Source organism: Tachypleus tridentatus, chromosome 1, assembly GCF_004210375.1.
Source record: "Tachypleus tridentatus isolate NWPU-2018 chromosome 1, ASM421037v1, whole genome shotgun sequence".
NCBI classification, from domain to species: Eukaryota; Metazoa; Arthropoda; class Merostomata; order Xiphosura; family Limulidae; genus Tachypleus; species Tachypleus tridentatus.
Window position 1 is genome coordinate 17,256,337 of NC_134825.1, and position 22,341 is coordinate 17,278,677.

General features: G+C 35.8%; 1 protein-coding gene and 1 long non-coding RNA gene across 6 annotated transcripts in view; one reads left to right on the plus strand and one right to left on the minus strand.

Moving 5' to 3' along the window:
• The first annotated feature begins 6,608 nt into the window (after window positions 1-6,608).
• Window positions 6,609-11,308, plus strand: LOC143226055 (uncharacterized). Its single transcript, XR_013014277.1, has 2 exons — window positions 6,609-6,990; window positions 11,129-11,308. It is a non-coding gene; the product is annotated as an uncharacterized LOC143226055 (long non-coding RNA).
• Window positions 11,019-22,341, minus strand: part of LOC143243964 (uncharacterized) — a 49,222-nt gene continuing 37,899 nt past the window's right edge. For all 5 annotated transcript variants that reach the window (XM_076487878.1, XM_076487869.1, XM_076487859.1 and 2 more), the window contains 2 exons: window positions 13,055-13,187; window positions 11,019-12,148 (listed from right to left, as the gene is read on the minus strand). In XM_076487878.1, the coding sequence (XP_076343993.1) occupies window positions 11,769-12,148; window positions 13,055-13,187 (513 nt within the window). In that variant the 3' untranslated portion in view covers window positions 11,019-11,768. The remainder of the gene's footprint in view (window positions 12,149-13,054; window positions 13,188-22,341) is intronic.

Below are 22,341 nucleotides of genomic sequence, written 5' to 3' on the forward strand. Positions count from 1 at the left end.
TTTCTGTCTAAGGAGCCGCATTAAGCTATAGTATTGCGCCAAGCAAATATTTTTGCTACCCCTAATCTCCGCGAGATTGCTCTGTATTATTACGTCATTAATTACGTGATCTGCTATATCATCGCTCAGCTTACTTAATTAGTATATCGATCTGGTGCGAGGAGGTAGCGCCCCCGCATTACAAAAATTAAACAATTTTCAAATATTTGTCGCCGCTTTCGTTAGATGTTTCTTAAACTGGACGCTTTAGGTCGTTGCGTAAGGACATCCCTTCCCGTGTACCAAAAGTTACAGCAGATACAATAGTTTCAGTCATTTTCTAGCCAATGTACCTGGTTATTCCATAATATTATTAGTTTTTAATAGCTTTAATTTTTCTAATAACCTTAGTTTAATTGTTTAACAACCTCAGTTGTTGTTTCTCTAATAACCTTAGTTGTCATATAAGCGTCTAATCTACGAGTTACACAACTCAGACACGGAACTAAATTTATCGAATTCTATTTGGTAAATAACACCACTCTACAGCATGTTACTTGTACACGTACATTTACTGTAATACATAACCGAACCTCGTATGTTTTCTGTCTCCGTAAAATGAGAGGCATGTTCACAGAAACACGTAGAGCATGTTTTTACATTGTGCAAATAAAATTATTTCGCACATGGAAACGTAGGTGTCGTATCGTTTATCGAGATTCTTGGTTAATGTAATATTTGATCTAAAAGGCTCATTTATATTTTCTGTTTATGTCAAAATTCCTAAGACCATGTGTCGTTGTCTCAAGTTTCGAACTAATGGCTAAAGGGGAAGGTAGACAGTCAGCAGCACCTTACTACTCACCATACAGCTAAGAAAATGACAGTTACTCTTATAACTTATCAATAGTGTAACGTGAGGAGAATATTTTGTGGCATTTTATGTATACAAACTTAACTAGCCATAGAGCTAACTTGACCACAGCCGAGGCACCTGTCAGATTTCTGGGGCATAAGGATTGAATACGTGCTTAAATACTAAATTATATCAAACTTTTATATTTAAATGCATAATTTATTTCACACACGCCCAATCTACTTTATCACGACTTTGTTTCTCACCTACTTTATTCTAAACCTACACTATTGACACCTACTTTACTCAGGGCTTGAACTAATAAATTAAATCAATAACTTGTATTTATATACACAATTTATTTTACCCATAATTTACTTCACGCCTACTTTATTCCACTCTACAGAAATTGTGTAACAGTTACAGTGTGTTATTATTTCACTGACCCTTCTCTACAGTCTCAGTGTTTGTTGATAGACAACGTTATAAGTTCTTCCTCCTTTCTGGGCCCAAATAAAGATATTTCTTGGTGATAATACCAAACATAGAACTGACCAGGTGAAAAGCAAGTGGTTGTGACCTTGTGCTTTGGTTGCCATTTTTTTCCTGTCAGATATGTGAATATTTTATTTTTTTTAATGAAAACAATTGAAGAAACAACTCAAAATAGTTTAGGAAAAAAATTGCTTCAAAACTGGCTAGTCATTAGCTAAACAGACATATTTTTGCTATAGGCGTGGCCCAGGGTTAGCAAAACTGGCTAGTCATTAGCTAAACAGACATGGCCCAGGGTTAGCAAAACTGGCTAGTCATTAGCTAAACAGACATATTTTTGCTGTAGGCGTGGCCCAGGGTTAGCAAAACTGGCTAGTCATTAGCTAAACAGACATATTTTTGCTGTAGGCGTGGCCCAGGGTTAGCAAAACTGGCTAGTCATTACCTAAACAGACATATTTTTGCTGTAGGCGTGGCCCAGGGTTAGCAAAACTGGCTAGTCATTACTTAAACAGACATATTTTTGCTGTAGGCGTGACCCAGGGTTAGTGTAGCCGGATAATAATCACTAATGACGTGTTCCTTAGTCCATTGTATCATTTCATCAAGTTTAGTTGAGACTGGTCCAGAGCGGGTGGAGTAGTTTACGAACAAACAATTTTTTTTTTTTTTTTACCTTTATGATTACAATTATTAAACTGAAAGATGAAAATTTATGTAGACGTGATGTTGTAATACTAGGACAAGTCTTGACACATATAACTTGTTTTTACTAGATTTGCACCAGAAGTTGTCTAACATGCCATCGAATATTAACTGTCTGAAATTCTGTTGTAACAGTTTTACTTAGAAAGTTTACACAGATAAGGTCCACTGTTGTTCGTGACAATAAATTTTTCTTTCAATCCGTTATAAGATCATCAAACAATATAAAGCTAAAGCATAACAAGTTGATCTCAATAAAGAGGGTCGCGGCTTCGAATCCCGGTCGTACCAAACATCCTCGCCCTTTCAGCCGTGGGAACGTTATAATGTTACGATCAATTCCACAATTCGCTGATAAAAGAGTAGTTCAAGAGTTGGCGGTGGGTGGTGATGACTAGCTGACTTCCCTCTAGTCTTATACTGCTAAATTAGGGACGGCTAGCGCAGATAGCCCTCGAGTAACTGTGCGCGAAATTCAAAACAAAGATTTGATATTTGAAAGAATTTTATTCAATGTTTTCGAGTTTTTAACCTTTTTTATTTTCTTTTAACCGTTCTAACACTATCACAATAGGCCCAGCATGGTCAGGTGGTTAGGGCGTTCGACTCGTAATTTGAGGTCGCGGGTTTTAATCTCCGTCACATCAAACATGCTTCCCTTTTCAGGCGTGGGGGTGTTATAATATGATCAATTCCACTATTCGTTGGTTAAAAAGTAACTTAAGAGTTGGCGGTGGGTGGTGATGACTAACTGCCTTCCCACTAGTTTCACACTACTAAATTAGGGACGACTAGCGCAGATAGCCCTTGTGTAGCTTTGCGTGAAATTCAAAACAAACAAACCAAAACTATCACACTATTTTATATTGGTTTCCTAGACATTGCTGTAATAACACAGGCCCGCGATGGTTTTATTGTTTTGAATTTTTTACATGTTCTATAGTAATTCTTGTACCCTGAATTTGAAAACTATACCTTTTTTTTGGAGTATCACATGCAAGTTTGTTCACAAAACGTTATCTGTACTTTTAACGTAAGTGAATTATTTTCATTAAAATCGGGTCATATTTTGTCACGCTTAGAACGTTAACAACCACCGGATATAGATTTCTCTGGTTCAATCGCGACGTGAAAGTCTTATCGGTAACCAAAACATAGCAAACGTAATAAAAATGTTCACTGCGATAAACGAAATAATAATTTGATCTAAGTAAGAGTTGTTTATTCTTCTCGATTTGTAAAAATTTCTTACGCGATAAACAAAAAAAAATGAATATTATTTTAAAAACTAACTGAATTATGGAAAATTTGTTATTAAAACCAAAACAACTTTTTGAAGTTTAAATTCGCAGGTCTGTGTAATTTTACGTATGAAACCAATATTAGCATTTCTGTAGAATTTTCATCTGTTCAAATGATGAAGCTCTTCCTAATACAATTATTAACATTATAATATAATGTAGCCTATTATATTTGATTAATTAGACATCAGTACTGTGGTTTTGATATGAAACAGCGCTGTTTTATAGCGGGGTGGGGCGTGTTAACGTCTGATCTACTCAGAATCCACAATTATAAACAAATGTTTGATGTTTATCTTCAGCTCACAGAAAAAAACGGTTTCAAGGTTTTTCATAACTTAAGGAACGATCATAATGCTAGATTTACATAGGATAAATGTAAATATTTTACTATAAGCATATGTCTCGCTATGTCTTCTAGCTTTTGAGAACTAGCACTTTATGATACAGTAAAACCTAGTTTAATGTCACCCAGCTTTAAGCTGATTCAATACAGGGTTTTTGTCTCCTTGAGAAGTAACCTTTTTTTTTTCACGAGAAAGGAAAACAATTATAAAAATGCATAACTTTCTGAGCACTATTTTCAAACTAACAGTAGTAGTGCAGTAAATAATTATTGTTTAATCAAGTAATGAGCAAAGAACAACAATGAACAAAAAACAATGTCCTGTAACTATCACAATTCTTCCGGCGTTTCTAGCAATGCAATATAAACGCAATCAACCTACACATTACCGTTCCAACGTGCTTGTTTGTCTGACTTTAAACACAAACCTACATTATGGGATATCTGTTCTTTTCGCATCACGGATATCTAAGCCCGGTTTCTGGTGTTATAAGTCCGCACACATACTGCTGTGCCACTGAGGGTTCCCATGGGAAAAACAAATATTTTTTTAGGAAGAGATTACAAATCTATGTATAGAAACTAACGCAATATAATACGTCACTTGATAGACGAAAACCTTGCCTATCTATTGATTATAACTAATATATAATCGAAAACGTAAGACAGAACTACAAGTACTGACAAATCCTGAAAGAGAAAATGTGACAGGTGGGCGTGGAAAGTTGGATCAATTTTTCTATTTGATGATTCTTTAACCAAACAAGATCGAAAGCTAATAAAATTTGTTTTTGTTTTCTAGAGATAACGATATTATAGTGAGTAATTTATGTTCAACGTACCAGTACCTAAATAAAACTGTTATACATCATATATTGCATATCTCCATCTACGTAACGTTAGTACAATATGTTTAGAACTGATTTATTTAGACCACTGTTCTCATGAACTCATTCTGAGCGCTAAACGAGATAATACTGTATTTTATTCTTTGGCTTAAAAACTTAGAAGTAAACGATTTAATACTGAGAAAAAGTCCTTTAACAGGTAAATTGCTTTTAATGGATAAGTGGATTGTTTGTTTTTGAATTTCGCACAAAGCTACTCAAGGGCTATCTGTGCTAGCCGTCCCTAATTTAGCAGTGTAAGACTAGAGGGAAGGCAGCTAGTCGTCACCACCCACCGCCAACTCTTGGGCTACTCTTTTACCAACGAATGGTGGGATTGACCGTCACATTATAACGCCCCCACGGCTGGGAGGGCGAGCATGTTTGGCGCAACGCGGATGCGAACCCGCGATCCTCAGATTACGAGTCGCACGCCTTAACACGCTTGGCCATGCCAGGCCATAAGTGGATCATTCTCATAAATATAACAATAAATGTAACTAAAGATACTTTAATAACACGTAATATGTGTGTTCTGTGCTCAATTAATAACATACTTTGATAAGATTATTATTCTTTATACTTCGGGAGGGCGTTTCCTGTGGTATAGGTCTAGATGTAGAAATTAGCTAGCTAGTTTCGAACATGTGATGTACCACAAAATGTTCTCCCGTCGCTTTAAGTTGTAAGTATATTATAACGGTGACAGTCAGTACCTTAGCGTGAATGGTGGGTGATAAGGTACTGATAGCTGGTTGCCTTCCCTCTAGTCATTATATAAAATTCATGGACAGCAGCAGGCAGCCCTAGTATATTTGCCTACAAAAATGTATTCGTTTTCGACATTTCAGTATCTCGCATGAACGTGAGAATAGACAATAAAAAGAAATTTCTAAATCTCTGGCTGTAATATTTGGATAAACACTGAGCAACAAACGTTAACATCGCTTTGACAGACGTTCGTGTATTAGAGTACGGTAACAGAACTAGGAAACAACGTAGAGGATGTTTATATAAGTCTCTAACACTAGTTTTCAATACGTCAATAGAATGTTAAATAAGAAACTGTCAGTGGAAACAAACACAAGCAGCTTGTGAAAAGTTAACTTTGTAGATCTTATTGACGTTAAGATCTAAACTTAATGAATCATAAACTGTAACAAACTCGACACATATTTATAGTAATGACTTAAAGCTCATAGCATAACCAGTTTATACGACTCTAATTCCGATTTATAGAATAGGGAATATGTAAAAAGGAATAATGTGTGTTATGGTAAGAAGAAATCTGTAATACTTTGTTTCAAATACGAAAGTGTAGCAGGATTTGAAATATTTCCATAGTCTAATGACAACTTTTTTTTTCCATTTATTTCCGGTCCGGCATAGCCAGGTGGTTAAGTCATCCAAGGGTCGCGGGTTCGAATCCACGTCACACCAAAGATGCATGCCTTTTCAGCCGTGGGGACGTTATAATGCGATGGTCAGTTCCACTATTCGTTGGTAAAAAAGTAGCCCAAGAGTTAGCGGTGGGTGGTGGTGACTAGCTGCCTTTCCTCTAGTTTTACACTGCTAAATTTGGGACGGCTAGCGCAGATAGTCCTCGTGTAGCTATGCGCAAATTCAAAACAAACAAACAATTTAGTTCTATATTATGTTAAAATTTGATGCTGTAAAAAACGAAACCTAAAAAAACTGTGCGTAGTGCCTCTTAGACCAAAATGATGTAAAACTGTTTTAACATTAGTATGTAAAAATAAAAAGGGAATTAATGAAGTCTTTATTCTTTAACAAATCTATTTTTTACTGGTAGCAGAACGTCAGTAAAATGGTAAAGAACATTGTGGAGCTCTGTGGTAATTCATTTTTTTCACATTTAAACAATAAAAATGTTCAATGTTCTTAGTATTAAACTTCCTCTGATATATATTTTTCATACTTTTATGTTATATGCGAATCGTATCACCGAAGAAAATAAACATCATACACCTAAATGGTAATGGAGTCGTCCTTAATAAACTTGGATAAGAATCCTACAGTGCGCTACTCTGTGGGATTTATTTAATTTACCAGCTGTCGTGCGTATCACGAGGTGAAAAAAATCACAAAACTGAAAATACAAAAACATTATTGAATGACACGTTGGGGTATGATTGTCAAAGACGTGAGTGAGACGTTTCGTATTCAAATACACTGTGTGTGTGAAATAACTACAGCAAGTGTGAATGATGAATATCACGCTTACATGAAAAGGTTTCCCCTTCATCTATGCAAACCTTGAAACATGATCTGAAATCAAACTGGACATGTTGTTTCAAGTTTCCATCAAGATATTTACACAAAGTTCGAGACGAAAGGGCGTGACATGGATTACGTGTAAGGAGTTCCATGGTACTAGATTTCCGCAACGAGGCACAACCAGTAAGCTACTTGCAATGCAAGACATTTGTTTTTTTTGATAATTTTGGCGTAAAATCTGAAATAACGAACGTTTTAAAACTATCATAAAGGTTAGTGAAGTCTACTTTGAGTGTGGAACACTGTAACTACACTTTGGACATTACTGTATCATCCCAATCTTAGACAATGGTGGAGTTATTACTACTGTGTGGAATTATCTGGTTTTGACATGGTTTATATATAACCATTATGGAAACCGTGTATCATTGTGTATCTCTTTTGAGAACATTCCGCTGCTCGTATTAATGTAATTTCATTGGAAAACCAAACCTCTTCAGAAATTATGCATAATGCATAACGCTCGTATAGGTGAAGCCATCTTTCACAGTGGTAATGTTTATAGAAATTAAACTTTTCTAATCCTGCGTTTGTTTAATTATTATGGACATAATATGCTATGATGTATTACATGCCGTGTCAACAGAGGTTATACAAACAATAATAACCAGAATGTTCCATAGCTATAAGAACTCACGCCTGGATCTTGTATTTTTGAAAGCCACGACATACAGACTATATTATCTCGCTTGAGCGTTTTTTGTAAGAGCAGTGATGTTTTCTTGCACCAGTACGCACCAATTGTTGACGACAGAAGTAGTGAAGTGATAAAAATATATATATATTGGAACTGTAACGCTAATTAGAGTGTGTAATGTTGTCCGTGTAGAACATTGTATTTTAGTGGTTTAAAAACCCCTCAAGTACCCTTGGATAAAGGTGTAAAATAATAATAATCATAACAGAATTTTAGTTGTAGGTTGTTGTTATTAGTCCTCACAAGATGAGTTATTCGATTGTCATTAATTATTCAATTCTGCTTGAATGTATCGGTTACTATTATTATGTTATTATTATGCTCATTTCTTGTATACATTTATTTGATAACCCTGTTTAGGACGGTTGGGGACAATATTAACAGGTCGTGGGTTGATGCGATATGTTTATGTATACACTGTATAATAATGTGTTTAAACCTACTATGAATTTATCATGATTTTCAGGAAATGTACATACAAGGGTTCGACCACTTGTAAGATAATACGGTGATTATTAATTCTGGTTTGATTGTCTAGAAGCCCTGGTGATTTTTTTAATACTTGATATAGTGTACAAGCGACAAGTCCTGATGAAACAAATGATTTCTATGGGAACTAAGTCGTCTTCACAGAAACACGAACACGTTGTTTGACAGGAGTGTATTTTTAACTATTTACATGCTTTAACTTGCGTCTGCTATTACTTATTCTTATTGCTATATATTTTTAACTCATTTTCTAACGAGGGAATGTTTTAAATGTGCTTATAATACTATATCTAACTGTAAAAAACTGAACAATAGGACTTGTCGTTTCATTCCACCACTCACCCCTCATGGGTTTACTATTTGTTAAAACTGGCTCCATAAGGCGAAACACGACGCCCTGGTTCCAAGAACAGGGTTGTAATTATGAATTAAGGGCTACTTCTGATATATATCTTCTACTTAATTACATTATACAAAACTGAAATAATTATTATTTACATATTTTACTTTCCACTTGCACAATTATTAAACACTTACTCATATATAGCGTTTTATGAAACACTTTTTTTAATATTGGATATTAAAAACATAATTAGATCCTATGATCGAAATTGTTGTAAATTATTTCATTAATAGCATGAACTTAACAAAGATTCGTTTTAGTTGGGAATAAAGAATATGATGCTAACATAAAAAGTTTCCCCTTCATCCATGCGAACCTTGAAACATGATCTGAAATCAAACTGAGGTGTTGTTGTTTGCCATTAAGCACAAATCTACACAAAGGGCCATCAGTGCTCTGCCCACCACGAGTATCGAAACCTGATTTTTAGTGGTATAGGTCCGAAGACATACCACTGTCCCACTAGGGGGCGTTTCGTTTTATAGAACGCAAAATCAAACACCTGATACGATACATAGAGTGAAAAGACATTGAATAACACAAATTTGTACTTTGTTTTCTCTGTCAAAATGGCCTACCTGCTTGATATTTTTGTTGTTTCTAAAATTCTGCAGTTGGAATTACGTATGTGTTTGCTTCACTGTGAGGTCCGGCATGGCCAAGCGTGTTAAGGCGTGCAACTCGTAATCTGAGGGTCGCGGGTTCGCATCCCCGTCGCTCGCCCTTTCAGTCGTGGGGGCGTTATAATGTGACGGTCAATCCCACTATTCGTTGGTAAAAGAGTAGCCCAAGAGTTAGCAGTGGGTGGTGACGACTAGCTGCCTTCCCTCTAGTCTTACACTGCTAAATTAGGGACGGCTAGCACAGATAACCCTCGAGTAGCTTTGTGCGAAATTCAAAAACAAACAAACAAGCTTCACTGTCACAAACGTATTTATATTTTTTGTTACAGATTGATAGAAGGTAGAAGTATTATTATTATTATTATTATTATAAGTTTTAGTGTTAGTCCATTTTAATTATATTAACTGGAAGTTCTTACTAACTGAGATTTCTGTCACACTTTAGATCTAGGTGAAGACAGCTTATTTGAGTTAAAACACATTACATACCTGCCTTCGTCCAGATATTTTAAAGATATTTATATTTAATGTTTACCCTCTGGATTTCCTATTTAAATTCATTCATTCAAGTGTCTTGGATAGTTCTTGAGAGTTCTGGGATTTGAGATTGCATACTTTATTTTACAGTTTTTGCTACAGTTAGCCAATTATGAAATGATATATATTGTTGGAAATAAGTTTTAGGTATTTGCTAGTTTTGGATTTTGAAAGCAACTATGGAATATTCATAACGTATTCTACTAAACCTGAAGTCTTTGAGGCTGTTGATTTAAAATTTAAATATTTTACTGATTAACAGGATTATTTTATTTGTACCTGTAATGAGATAACGCAATAGATGGTCAGACAACAAAAACTTCCATGATAAATAATTTAGTAAAACTGAAGTGTTTTCTTATTTCAATTTTGTTTTATTTCAGTGTATTTTGTTTTCTTCTTTAGGATTTTGTGTGATAACATTATCTCGCTATATTATATCTTCAGGATACGTATCACGTAAAGTCGACTTCAATCATAAACTGCTGTTGTTTATCCCATATTAGTTTGAATTTCAACACTTAATACACTGCTTTATGTACTTTCTTTCGTTTTCAAATTAAATTTGATGTATTTTTCTCAGTTTATAAAAACTTGTTCTTCGTGTCATCTAAAGTTACTTCACAACTAATTATTTAAATGTATAGTTTACCACAATCGATATTTTTAATATGTAATTCACATAAGCGACATTTTTGGTATACAGTTTATCATAAACAACAATTCTAAGATATAGTTTATCATAAGCGACATTTTTAACATATAATTTGCAGAAAAAAGGAAACAAACACATAAACAAAATATTAACAGAACCTTTCCTTTAAAAAGTCAGATGGAGCTACTTAGGACCACTCTTGATGAGAATCAAACGTGATTTTGTTGAATCTTATAAAATCATATTATAGCACACAAAATAATAATCTTAAACAGATAAGATGACGAATACCAAGTACATTCAAATATAAGTTTTGATTATAGTTCTTACTAGGCCTAATTTAAATAATTTTATATATGGGTGTCTCTGAAAAGTGATGAAAATTCTCTAGCAATCATAACTGACGTCAGTTCACACGATTACAATTAATTTAAATGTAATTATACATGTTGCGAAACAAAAGCTAGTGTAGTTAAAGTTTATAAAGAAATAACTAAGAAAATATATAGTGGGATTGTTTTCAGTTTTGACTTACCTTATTTTTTATAGTATTTACCTTTACAGATAAGAAGTTCAGTACAGTTTATTTGAAAGATTTAAATACATATTAATGTAGTGTTAGGTCTCTCGCATATAAAGGTTTTGGTATAACAGCCAATATGTTTAACGCTTATTTAGTTCTTTCACGGCAAATTTATGAAACTTTGACAATGCAGCGCTGCTATATAATAAATACTGCTCGAGAAATATTTTAAAAGATCATCATTGTTAAACAATAAAGAGCCAGAGAAATGAAATATATGGTTATTAAAGAAAAACAGTACAATAAAATTAAACATATCTCTTGTTACCGTTAGGAAGAATCTAAACAGACATTAGGAGCTGACGATAAGGGCTGTAACCTTTCAAAGATTTCTCGAAATTTCCTTCTGGAATACCTGCTAAGTTCCTTGTTACAACTCCACTATACTTGTTCCTCTGACCTACTTAAACGAGGCGTTGAAAGTAGATACCCACTTAAACAGAAGAGTTCGTGAAAACGTGTTCAAGATTCGTGGTTGACGATAACTCCGCCATCCAACACAGAGGGAAACTAAAAATCATGGCGTTGGAAATTGTTTATTCACGACCGTAAGAACGTGCACGATGCAGGAGATGGTCCGAATTGTTATCACGAGTTCTAGCACATCTTGTTTACTTATAAAGTGTGATTAGCTTTAGTATAACTAGACGTCATGTTTCTTAGTGCCAGTGAATACTTCCCCCCCCCTCAAGTTAAAATTCATGCATGAAATAAAATATATAAACATTAACAATTATGAAATCTAAAAAAGTACAGTTATAAAGGAATTCTGGTATCATATGAAATTTAAATGTGAATTATGTAGCATAATGGACATACGTATAAGCGATTTTCAAGTATAAAGGTGACTATAATTTGTTGTTATCTTGAGAAAACTGAACAGAAAAGGTCTGAGAAATAAATAGGCGATCTGCTTAAGTATGAAGCAATGTTGTATTTTGATCTCCATATTCATTTTTTATATTTTTCTTGAACTCATTTGGATGCACTATCGCTGGAATTATTGTTTTGTGATTAATCTGATTTTTTCTTTCCAAAATTATAGGACTTTTTGTTTCGTATAAATATATAGCAACAATAAGAATTATTAAACTAAGAATGAATACAAGGTCTAATGTGAACTTATCCGGAAACAACAATGTCGAAGCAAGAGCAGTCATTACGTTTCCTACGGCAGAAATGTAAAATTTAACGATGTTATCCAACTGTCGCATGGTGGTTGCCAAGGTGATCCCGTGCAGCGTTGCTACGACGACGGTTACCAACAATAATGTCTTGATATTACCAGATAAAACTGAAAAAAGTACATTATTAATTAAAATAAACAATAGAAATGAAAGAATATTACAAATGTAGAGAAAATAGAAGTAAATCGTTGTGCTTCAATTAATAATTCCTGGGTAACTTTATTTTAAAAACTTCATATCTATAAAGTTATTACATTTATATTCAATTACAACAGGCAGGGTTTATACAATAAGTCGAAACTTTAGGCAGGAATTCATCTTCAAAATAAAAGTATAGCTTGCAAAATATTTTTGTGATGTTCTTCGCATTTATGAATCGTACGAAAAAGTGCAAAGCTGCACGAGGGCTATCTGCGCTAGTCGTCCCTAATTTAGCAATACAAGACTAGAGGGAAGGCAGTTAGTCATCACCACCCACCGCCAACTCTTCGGCTACTTTTGTACCAACAAACAGTAGAATTGACCGTTACTTTTATAACTCTTCCAGGGCTGAAAGAGCAAGCATGTTTGGTGTGACGGGAATTGGAACCCACGACCCTCAAATTACGAGTCAAGCGCCTTTACCTAGCAATGTTGGGCCTACATTTGTTTGGAATTAAGCATAAAGCTACACAATGAGATGTTTGTGCTCTACCCAGCACATGTATCGATACCCGGTTTCTAGTGTAGTGAATTCGCAGACATACCGCTGTGCCACTGGGGGCTTCTGTTTGAAAGCCCATAAATTGTTTTTGTTTCGCAACTAAGTGACAGGAATTGACTTACTGTTGCAGCTGTTTGCTGACCTTTATGATATTCATGCGCCCGATGGACCAATACACTATGGAGTGCATTTAAAAATTGGGAGGGTGCTGCTCCATTATTAGCTCAATAATATACTGTGAACATTATGAAGAAAATTGCCAGTCACAAAGATTAATTCATTCCTGTAAAATATAAATAAATACACTTACTAGGAAAGCTAAACACCTTTTGTTTCACATCATCTAAAAACACCGCATACATGAGGTTGAGAACAGTACCAAAAAAGTACAACTGTATTTGTTGTTCCCAAAAACTGCGACGATTATCGTTTTTGAAAAGTACCTGAAGAAAGGAGAAAAAAGAAAAGTTGTCAAAAGTATCATATAATGATTAGCATAATATGTTATGGATTTACCAAGTTTTGGATATGAAACATTAATTGGTCGAGAGAGAGATAATCATTACAGATTACTGGCTACTACTGTGGTCAGTCTGACCACAAAGAATCTAATGTTCACATATATGTATACATACATAGATATATATATTACAACACTCATATATAATTCAGTCTGTCTCTGGTTTAAACAACTTTCGATATTTCGAACCTTCTGATGCATGGTTCAGTCATCCGAAATCTAGCCCTTAAAGACCTGTCTCTCAGGTGCCCATAAGGGGCCCAGAGTTAAGCTTTGATGGCTTATAATAATAAAATCTCGCGTGCATTTTTCTGCAGTAAACACATAGTAAATAGTCTATTGTGTAGCTTTTCAAGAAAAGCATATAACAAGATGTGACTGGAAGACTCATTTTTGTTGTTAAGCGCAAAGCTGAACAATGGGTTATGTTTCCTGTAACCACATTATGGAATAAACCGCCAATTTTAGCGTTATAAGCCCACCAAGCTTGCCGTTGAGTCATCCATTACTTTAGTTTTCGTTATATTTCACAATTTACAAATCTAAAAATAAACACTTATCGCTTTACTAAACACATTACTTTACTGAAAAGAGTACATCTAAAAAAAGTATAAGTTCTCAAACTTAACCACAGTTACATATTAGTGTTCCACATTTTTGAGGAAAGCTGCGTGCAAAATTCTAACCACTTTCTGTTCTCCTGACGTGGAAATTCTTATATGTATGACTGATGACCATTTAATAAATGTTAAGATCAAACTGCTGTTGTGTACGTAGTTTACTTCCAAGATATGTAAATAAGTAATAGATGACTTCTAGAAGACATGGAAGAAGAACACTTGTCTCAAATTATTTTGAAGGTATTATCGTTTTTAACGTTTTTCAGTTTAATGCCATTGCTAGGTTAGTATTTCCCTCTACACACCATTTGTAATTAAACTGAGCTCTTCTTCACATCACTTGTGGCTAAATTAAGTTTCTCTACACATCATTTGTAGCCACACTGGACTCTTTTCCAGATCATTTATAGTTAAACTGAGCTCTTCTCCACATCACTTGTGGCTAAATTAAGCTTCTCTACACATCATCTGTAGCCACACTCGACTCCTTTCTACATCATTTGTAGCCACACTGGACTCTTTTCCACATCATTTATAGGTAAACTGAGCTCTTCTCCACATCACTTGTGGCTAAATTAAGTTTCTCTACACATCATTTGTAGCCACACTGGACTCTTTTCCACATCATTTATAGTTAAACTGAGCTCTTCTCCACATCACTTGTGGCTAAATTAAGCTTCTCTACACATCATCTGTAGCCACACTGAACTCCTTTCTACATCATTTGTAACCACACTAAACTCCTTTCCATATCATTTATAGTTAAACTGAGCTCTTCTCCACATCACTTGTGGCTAAATTAAGCTTCTCTACACATCATCTGTAGCCACACTGGACTCCTTTCCATATCATTTATAGTTAAACTGAGCTCTTCTCCACATCACTTGTGGCTAAATTAAGCTTCTCTACACATCATCTGTAGCCACACTGAACTCCTTTCCACATCATTTATAGTTAAACTGAGCTCTTCTTCACATCACTTGTGGCTAAATTAAGTTTCTCTACACATCATCTGTAGCCACACTCGACTCCTTTCTACATCATTTGTAGCCACACTGGACTCCTTTCCACATCATTTATAGTTAAACTGAGCTCTTCTCCACATCACTTGTGGCTAAATTAAGTTTCTCTACACATCATCTGTAGCCACACTGGACTCCTTTCCATATCATTTATAGTTAAACTGAGCTCTTCTCCACATCACTTGTGGCTAAATTAAGCTTCTCTACACATCATCTGTAGCCACACTGAACTCCTTTCCACATCATTTATAGTTAAACTGAGCTCTTCTCCACATCACTTGTGGCTAAATTAAGTTTCTCTACACATCATCTGTAGCCACACTGAACTCCTTTCCACATCATTTATAGTTAAACTGAGCTCTTCTTCACATCACTTGTGGCTAAATTAAGTTTCTCTACACATCATCTGTAGCCACACTCGACTCCTTTCTACATCATTTGTAGCCACACTGGACTCCTTTCCACATCATTTATAGTTAAACTGAGCTCTTCTCCACATCACTTGTGGCTAAATTAAGTTTCTCTACACATCATCTGTAGCCACACTGGACTCCTTTCCATATCATTTATAGTTAAACTGAGCTCTTCTCCACATCACTTGTGGCTAAATTAAGCTTCTCTACACATCATCTGTAACCACACTCGACTCCTTTCTACGTCATTTGTAGCCACACTGGACTCTTTTTCCACATCTTTTATAGGTAAACTGAGCTCTTCTCCACATCACTTGTGGCTAAATTAAGTTTCTCTACACATCATCTGTAGCCACACTCGACTCCTTTCTACATCATTTGTAACCACACTAAACTCCTTTCCATATCATTTATAGTTAAACTGAGCTCTTCTCCACATCACTTGTGGCTAAATTAAGCTTCTCTACACATCATCTGTAGCCACACTGGACTCCTTTCCATATCATTTATAGTTAAACTGAGCTCTTCTCCACATCACTTGTGGCTAAATTAAGCTTCTCTACACATCATCTGTAGCCACACTGAACTCCTTTCCACATCATTTATAGTTAAACTGAGCTCTTCTTCACATCACTTGTGGCTAAATTAAGTTTCTCTACACATCATCTGTAGCCACACTCGACTCCTTTCTACATCATTTGTAGCCACACTGGACTCCTTTCCACATCATTTATAGTTAAACTGAGCTCTTCTCCACATCACTTGTGGCTAAATTAAGTTTCTACACATCATCTGTAGCCACACTGGACTCCTTTCCATATCATTTATAGTTAAACTGAGCTCTTCTCCACATCACTTGTGGCTAAATTAAGCTTCTCTACACATCATCTGTAGCCACACTGAACTCCTTTCCACATCATTTATAGTTAAACTGAGCTCTTCTCCACATCACTTGTGGCTAAATTAAGTTTCTCTACACATCATCTGTAGCCACACTGAACTCCTTTCCACATCATTTATAGTTAAACTGAGCTCTTCTTCACATCACTTGTGGCTAAATTAAGTTTCTCTACACATCATCTGTAGCCACACTCGACTCCTTTCTACATCATTTGTAGCCACACTGGACTCCTTTCCACATCATTTATAGTTAAACTGAGCTCTTCTTCACATCACTTGTGGCTAAATTAAGTTAATCTACACATCATCTGTAGCCACACTGAACTCCTTTCCACATCATTTATAGTTAAACTGAGCTCTTCTTCACATCACTTGTGGCTAAATTAAGTTTCTCTACACATCATCTGTAGCCACACTCGACTCCTTTCTACATCATTTGTAGCCACACTGGACTCCTTTCCACATCATTTATAGTTAAACTGAGCTCTTCTCCACAACACTTGTGGCTAAATTAAGTTTCTACACATCATCTGTAACCACACTGAACTCCTTTCCACATCATTTATAGTTAAACTGAGCTCTTCTTCACATCACTTGTGGCTAAATTAAGTTTCTCTACACATCATCTGTAGTCACCCTCGACTCCTTTCTACATCATTTGTAGCCACACTGGACTCCTTTCCACATCATTTATAGTTAAACTGAGCTCTTCTTCACATCACTTGTGGCTAAATTAAGTTTCTCTACACATCATCTGTAGCCACACTCGACTCCTTTCTACATCATTTGTAGCCACACTGGACTCCTTTCCATATCATTTATAGTTAAACTGAGCTCTTCTCCACATCACTTGTGGCTAAATTAAGCTTCTCTACACATCATTTGTAGCCACACTGGACTCCTTTCCACATCATTTATAGTTAAACTGAGCTCTTCTCCACATCACTTGTGGCTAAATTAAGTTTCTCTACACATCATCTGTAGCCACACTGAACTCCTTTCCACATCATTTATAGTTAAACTGAGCTCTTCTTCACATCACTTGTGGCTAAATTAAGTTTCTCTACACATCATCTGTAGCCACACTCGACTCCTTTCTACATCATTTGTAGCCACACTGGACTCCTTTCCACATCATTTATAGTTAAACTGAGCTCTTCTTCACATCACTTGTGGCTAAATTAAGTTACTCTACACATCATCTGTAGACACACTGAACTCCTTTCCACATCATTTATAGTTAAACTGAGCTCTTCTTCACATCACTTGTGGCTAAATTAAGTTTCTCTACACATCATCTGTGGCCACACTCAACTCCTTTCTACATCATTTGTAGCCACACTGGACTCCTTTCCACATCATTTATAGTTAAACTGAGCTCTTCTCCACATCACTTGTGGCTAAATTAAGTTTCTCTACACATCATCTGTAACCACACTGAACTCCGTTCCACATCATTTATAGTTAAACTGAGCTCTTCTTCACATCACTTGTGGCTAAATTAAGTTTCTCTACACATCATCTGTAGTCACACTCGACTCCTTTCTACATCATTTGTAGCCACACTGGACTCCTTTCCACATCATTTATAGTTAAACTGAGCTCTTCTTCACATCACTTGTGGCTAAATTAAGTTTCTCTACACATCATCTGTAGCCACACTCGACTCCTTTCTACATCATTTGTAGCCACACTGGACTCCTTTCCATATCATTTATAGTTAAACTGAGCTCTTCTTCACATCACTTGTGGCTAAATTAAGTTTCTCTACACATCATCTGTAGCCACACTCGACTCCTTTCTACATCATTTGTAGCCACACTGGACTCCTTTCCATATCATTTATAGTTAAACTGAGCTCTTCTCCACATCACTTGTGGCTAAATTAAGCTTCTCTACACATCATCTGTAGCCACACTGAACTCCTTTCCACATCATTTATAGTTAAACTGAGCTCTTCTTCACATCACTTGTGGCTAAATTAAGTTTCTCTACACATCATCTGTAGCCACACTCGACTCCTTTCTACATCATTTGTAGCCACACTGGACTCCTTTCCACATCATTTATAGTTAAACTGAGCTCTTCTCCACATCACTTGTGGCTAAATTAAGTTTCTCTACACATCATCTGTAGCCACACTGGACTCCTTTCCATATCATTTATAGTTAAACTGAGCTCTTCTCCACATCACTTGTGGCTAAATTAAGCTTCTCTACACATCATCTGTAGCCACACTGAACTCCTTTCCACATCATTTATAGTTAAACTGAGCTCTTCTTCACATCACTTGTGGCTAAATTAAGTTTCTCTACACATCATCTGTAGCCACACTCGACTCCTTTCTACATCATTTGTAGCCACACTGGACTCCTTTCCACATCATTTATAGTTAAACTGAGCTCTTCTCCACATCACTTGTGGCTAAATTAAGTTTCTCTACACATCATCTGTAGCCACACTGGACTCCTTTCCATATCATTTATAGTTAAACTGAGCTCTTCTCCACATCACTTGTGGCTAAATTAAGCTTCTCTACACATCATCTGTAGCCACACTGAACTCCTTTCCACATCATTTATAGTTAAACTGAGCTCTTCTCCACATCACTTGTGGCTAAATTAAGTTTCTCTACACATCATCTGTAGCCACACTGAACTCCTTTCCACATCATTTATAGTTAAACTGAGCTCTTCTTCACATCACTTGTGGCTAAATTAAGTTTCTCTACACATCATCTGTAGCCACACTCGACTCCTTTCTACATCATTTGTAGCCACACTGGACTCCTTTCAACATCATTTATAGTTAAACTGAGCTCTTCTTCACATCACTTGTGGCTAAATTAAGTTACTCTACACATCATCTGTAGCCACACTGAACTCCTTTCCACATCATTTATAGTTAAACTGAGCTCTTCTTCACATCACTTGTGGCTAAATTAAGTTTCTCTACACATCATCTGTAGCCACACTCGACTCCTTTCTACATCATTTGTAGCCACACTGGACTCCTTTCCACATCATTTATAGTTAAACTGAGCTCTTCTCCACAACACTTGTGGCTAAATTAAGTTTCTCTACACATCATCTGTAACCACACTGAACTCCTTTCCACATCATTTATAGTTAAACTGAGCTCTTCTTCACATCACTTGTGGCTAAATTAAGTTTCTCTACACATCATCTGTAGTCACACTCGACTCCTTTCTACATCATTTGTAGCCACACTGGACTCCTTTCCACATCATTTATAGTTAAACTGAGCTCTTCTTCACATCACTTGTGGCTAAATTAAGTTTCTCTACACATCATCTGTAGCCACACTCGACTCCTTTCTACATCATTTGTAGCCACACTGGACTCCTTTCCATATCATTTATAGTTAAACTGAGCTCTTCTCCACATCACTTGTGGATAAATTAAGCTTCTCTACACATCATTTGTAGCCACACTGGACTCCTTTCCACATCATTTATAGTTAAACTGAGCTCTTCTCCACATCACTTGTGGCTAAATTAAGTTTCTCTACACATCATCTGTAGCCACACTGAACTCCTTTCCACATCATTTATAGTTAAACTGAGCTCTTCTCCACATCACTTGTGGCTAAATTAAGTTTCTCTACACATCATCTGTAGCCACACTCGACTCCTTTCTACATCATTTGTAGCCACACTGGACTCCTTTCCACATCATTTATAGTTAAACTGAGCTCTTCTTCACATCACTTGTGGCTAAATTAAGTTACTCTACACATCATCTGTAGACACACTGAACTCCTTTCCACATCATTTATAGTTAAACTGAGCTCTTCTTCACATCACTTGTGGCTAAATTAAGTTTCTCTACACATCATCTGTGGCCACACTCGACTCCTTTCTACATCATTTGTAGCCACACTGGACTCCTTTCCACATCATTTATAGTTAAACTGAGCTCTTCTCCACATCACTTGTGGCTAAATTAAGTTTCTCTACACATCATCTGTAACCACACTGAACTCCTTTCCACATCATTTATAGTTAAACTGAGCTCTTCTTCACATCACTTGTGGCTAAATTAAGTTTCTCTACACATCATCTGTAGTCACACTCGACTCCTTTCTACATCATTTGTAGCCACACTGGACTCCTTTCCACATCATTTATAGTTAAACTGAGCTCTTCTTCACATCACTTGTGGCTAAATTAAGTTTCTCTACACATCATCTGTAGCCACACTCGACTCCTTTCTACATCATTTGTAGCCACACTGGACTCCTTTCCATATCATTTATAGTTAAACTGAGCTCTTCTCCACATCACTTGTGGCTAAATTAAGTTTCTCTACACATCATCTGTAACCACACTGAACTCCTTTCCACATCATTTATAGTTAAACTGAACTCTTCTTCACATCACTTGTGGCTAAATTAAGTTTCTCTACACATCATCTGTAGCCACACTCGACTCCTTTCTACATCATTTCTAGCCACACTGGACTCCTTTCCATATCATTTATAGTTAAACTGAGCTCTTCTCCACATCACTTGTGGCTAAATTAAGCTTCTCTACACATCATCTGTAGCCACACTGGACTCCTTTCTACATCATTTGTAGCCACACTGGACTTCTTTCCATATCATTTATAGTTAAACTGAGCTCTTCTTCACATCACTTGTGGCTAAATTAAGTTTCTCTACACATCATCTGTAGCCACACTCGACTCCTTTCTACATCATTTCTAGCCACACTGGACTCCTTTCCATATCATTTATAGTTAAACTGAGCTCTTCTCCACATCACTTGTGGCTAAATTAAGCTTCTCTACACATCATCTGTAGCCACACTGGACTCCTTTCTACATCATTTGTAGCCACACTGGACTTCTTTCCATATCATTTATAGTTAAACTGAGCTCTTCTCCACATCACTTGTGGCTAAATTTAGTTTCTCTACACATCATCTGTAGCCACACTCGACTCCTTTCTACATCATTTGTAACCACACTGGACTCCTTTCCACATCATTTATAGTTAAAATTAGCTCTTCTCCTCATCACTTGTGGCTAGATTAAGCTTCTCTACACATCATCTGTAGCCACACTCGACTCCTTTCTACATCATTTGTAGCCACACTGGACTTCTTTCCATATCATTTATAGTTAAACTGAGCTTTTCTCCACATCACTTGTGGCTAAATTAAGCTTCTCTACACATCATCTGTAGCCACCCTCGACTCCTTTCTACATCATTTATGGCTAAATTGAGTTTCACATCATTTACAGTTTAAAGTGGGCTTGCTTATTCTTATTCGTGAATCTTACACCACATCTCATTAAGTTATCTGACATCACTTTAAATAACACAATATAAATTTCACTAGTCTGTTTACATCAGTGATTACTAAAACTGTTAATTGGTGTAAATTTTATTTTCATATTTCTTCACTTACTGAGCCAATTTTTTACGATTAAAATTTTTTATTTAATATTTTCCTCTATCCGTTCCTTATTTTAGAAGTGTATGTTTAGTAAGGGTGTTGAAGTCGGTGCCTGGTATCTTGTTTATACATCTTACAAGTCCAAGTAACTTATTGTTATCTTATTGTTACTATAAGAACACATAAAGACAGATATGCATTTTTTACAGTATTCTTTTTGTTTCACTTTTCTTAAAGAGCAAAATGCGAGTAAAATCATTCACTTTTGGTGTCAAACTAATTAAACTTACACATTCGGGATCAAGAAATCAGCGATAAGTGTGAAGGCTTATATCTGTAAAAAGATCCAGGTTATATACCCGTGGATAGCACAGTACAGATAACGCATTGTGCAACTGAATTAAATTTGCTATTAAGTTGTATGTTCATCTGAATGTAAGATTAATCTGAAACTTCTTAGTTTAATGAAACTTGTGTATAGTATTAAAAAATCGAAGTTTCCCAAGTAATGATTTAGTGCATTTATTGTACAAATTTCAGTTTTCTGGTGTGTAGAGGTAAATATTTAAATACATTTGAGTATAGAATTAACTTGATTAATGTATGCGTTACTTTTCTACCAAGTGGTTAGGGCGCTTCACTCGCAATGTGAGAGTCGCGGGTTCGAATTCCCGTCATACCAAACATGTTCGCCCTTTTA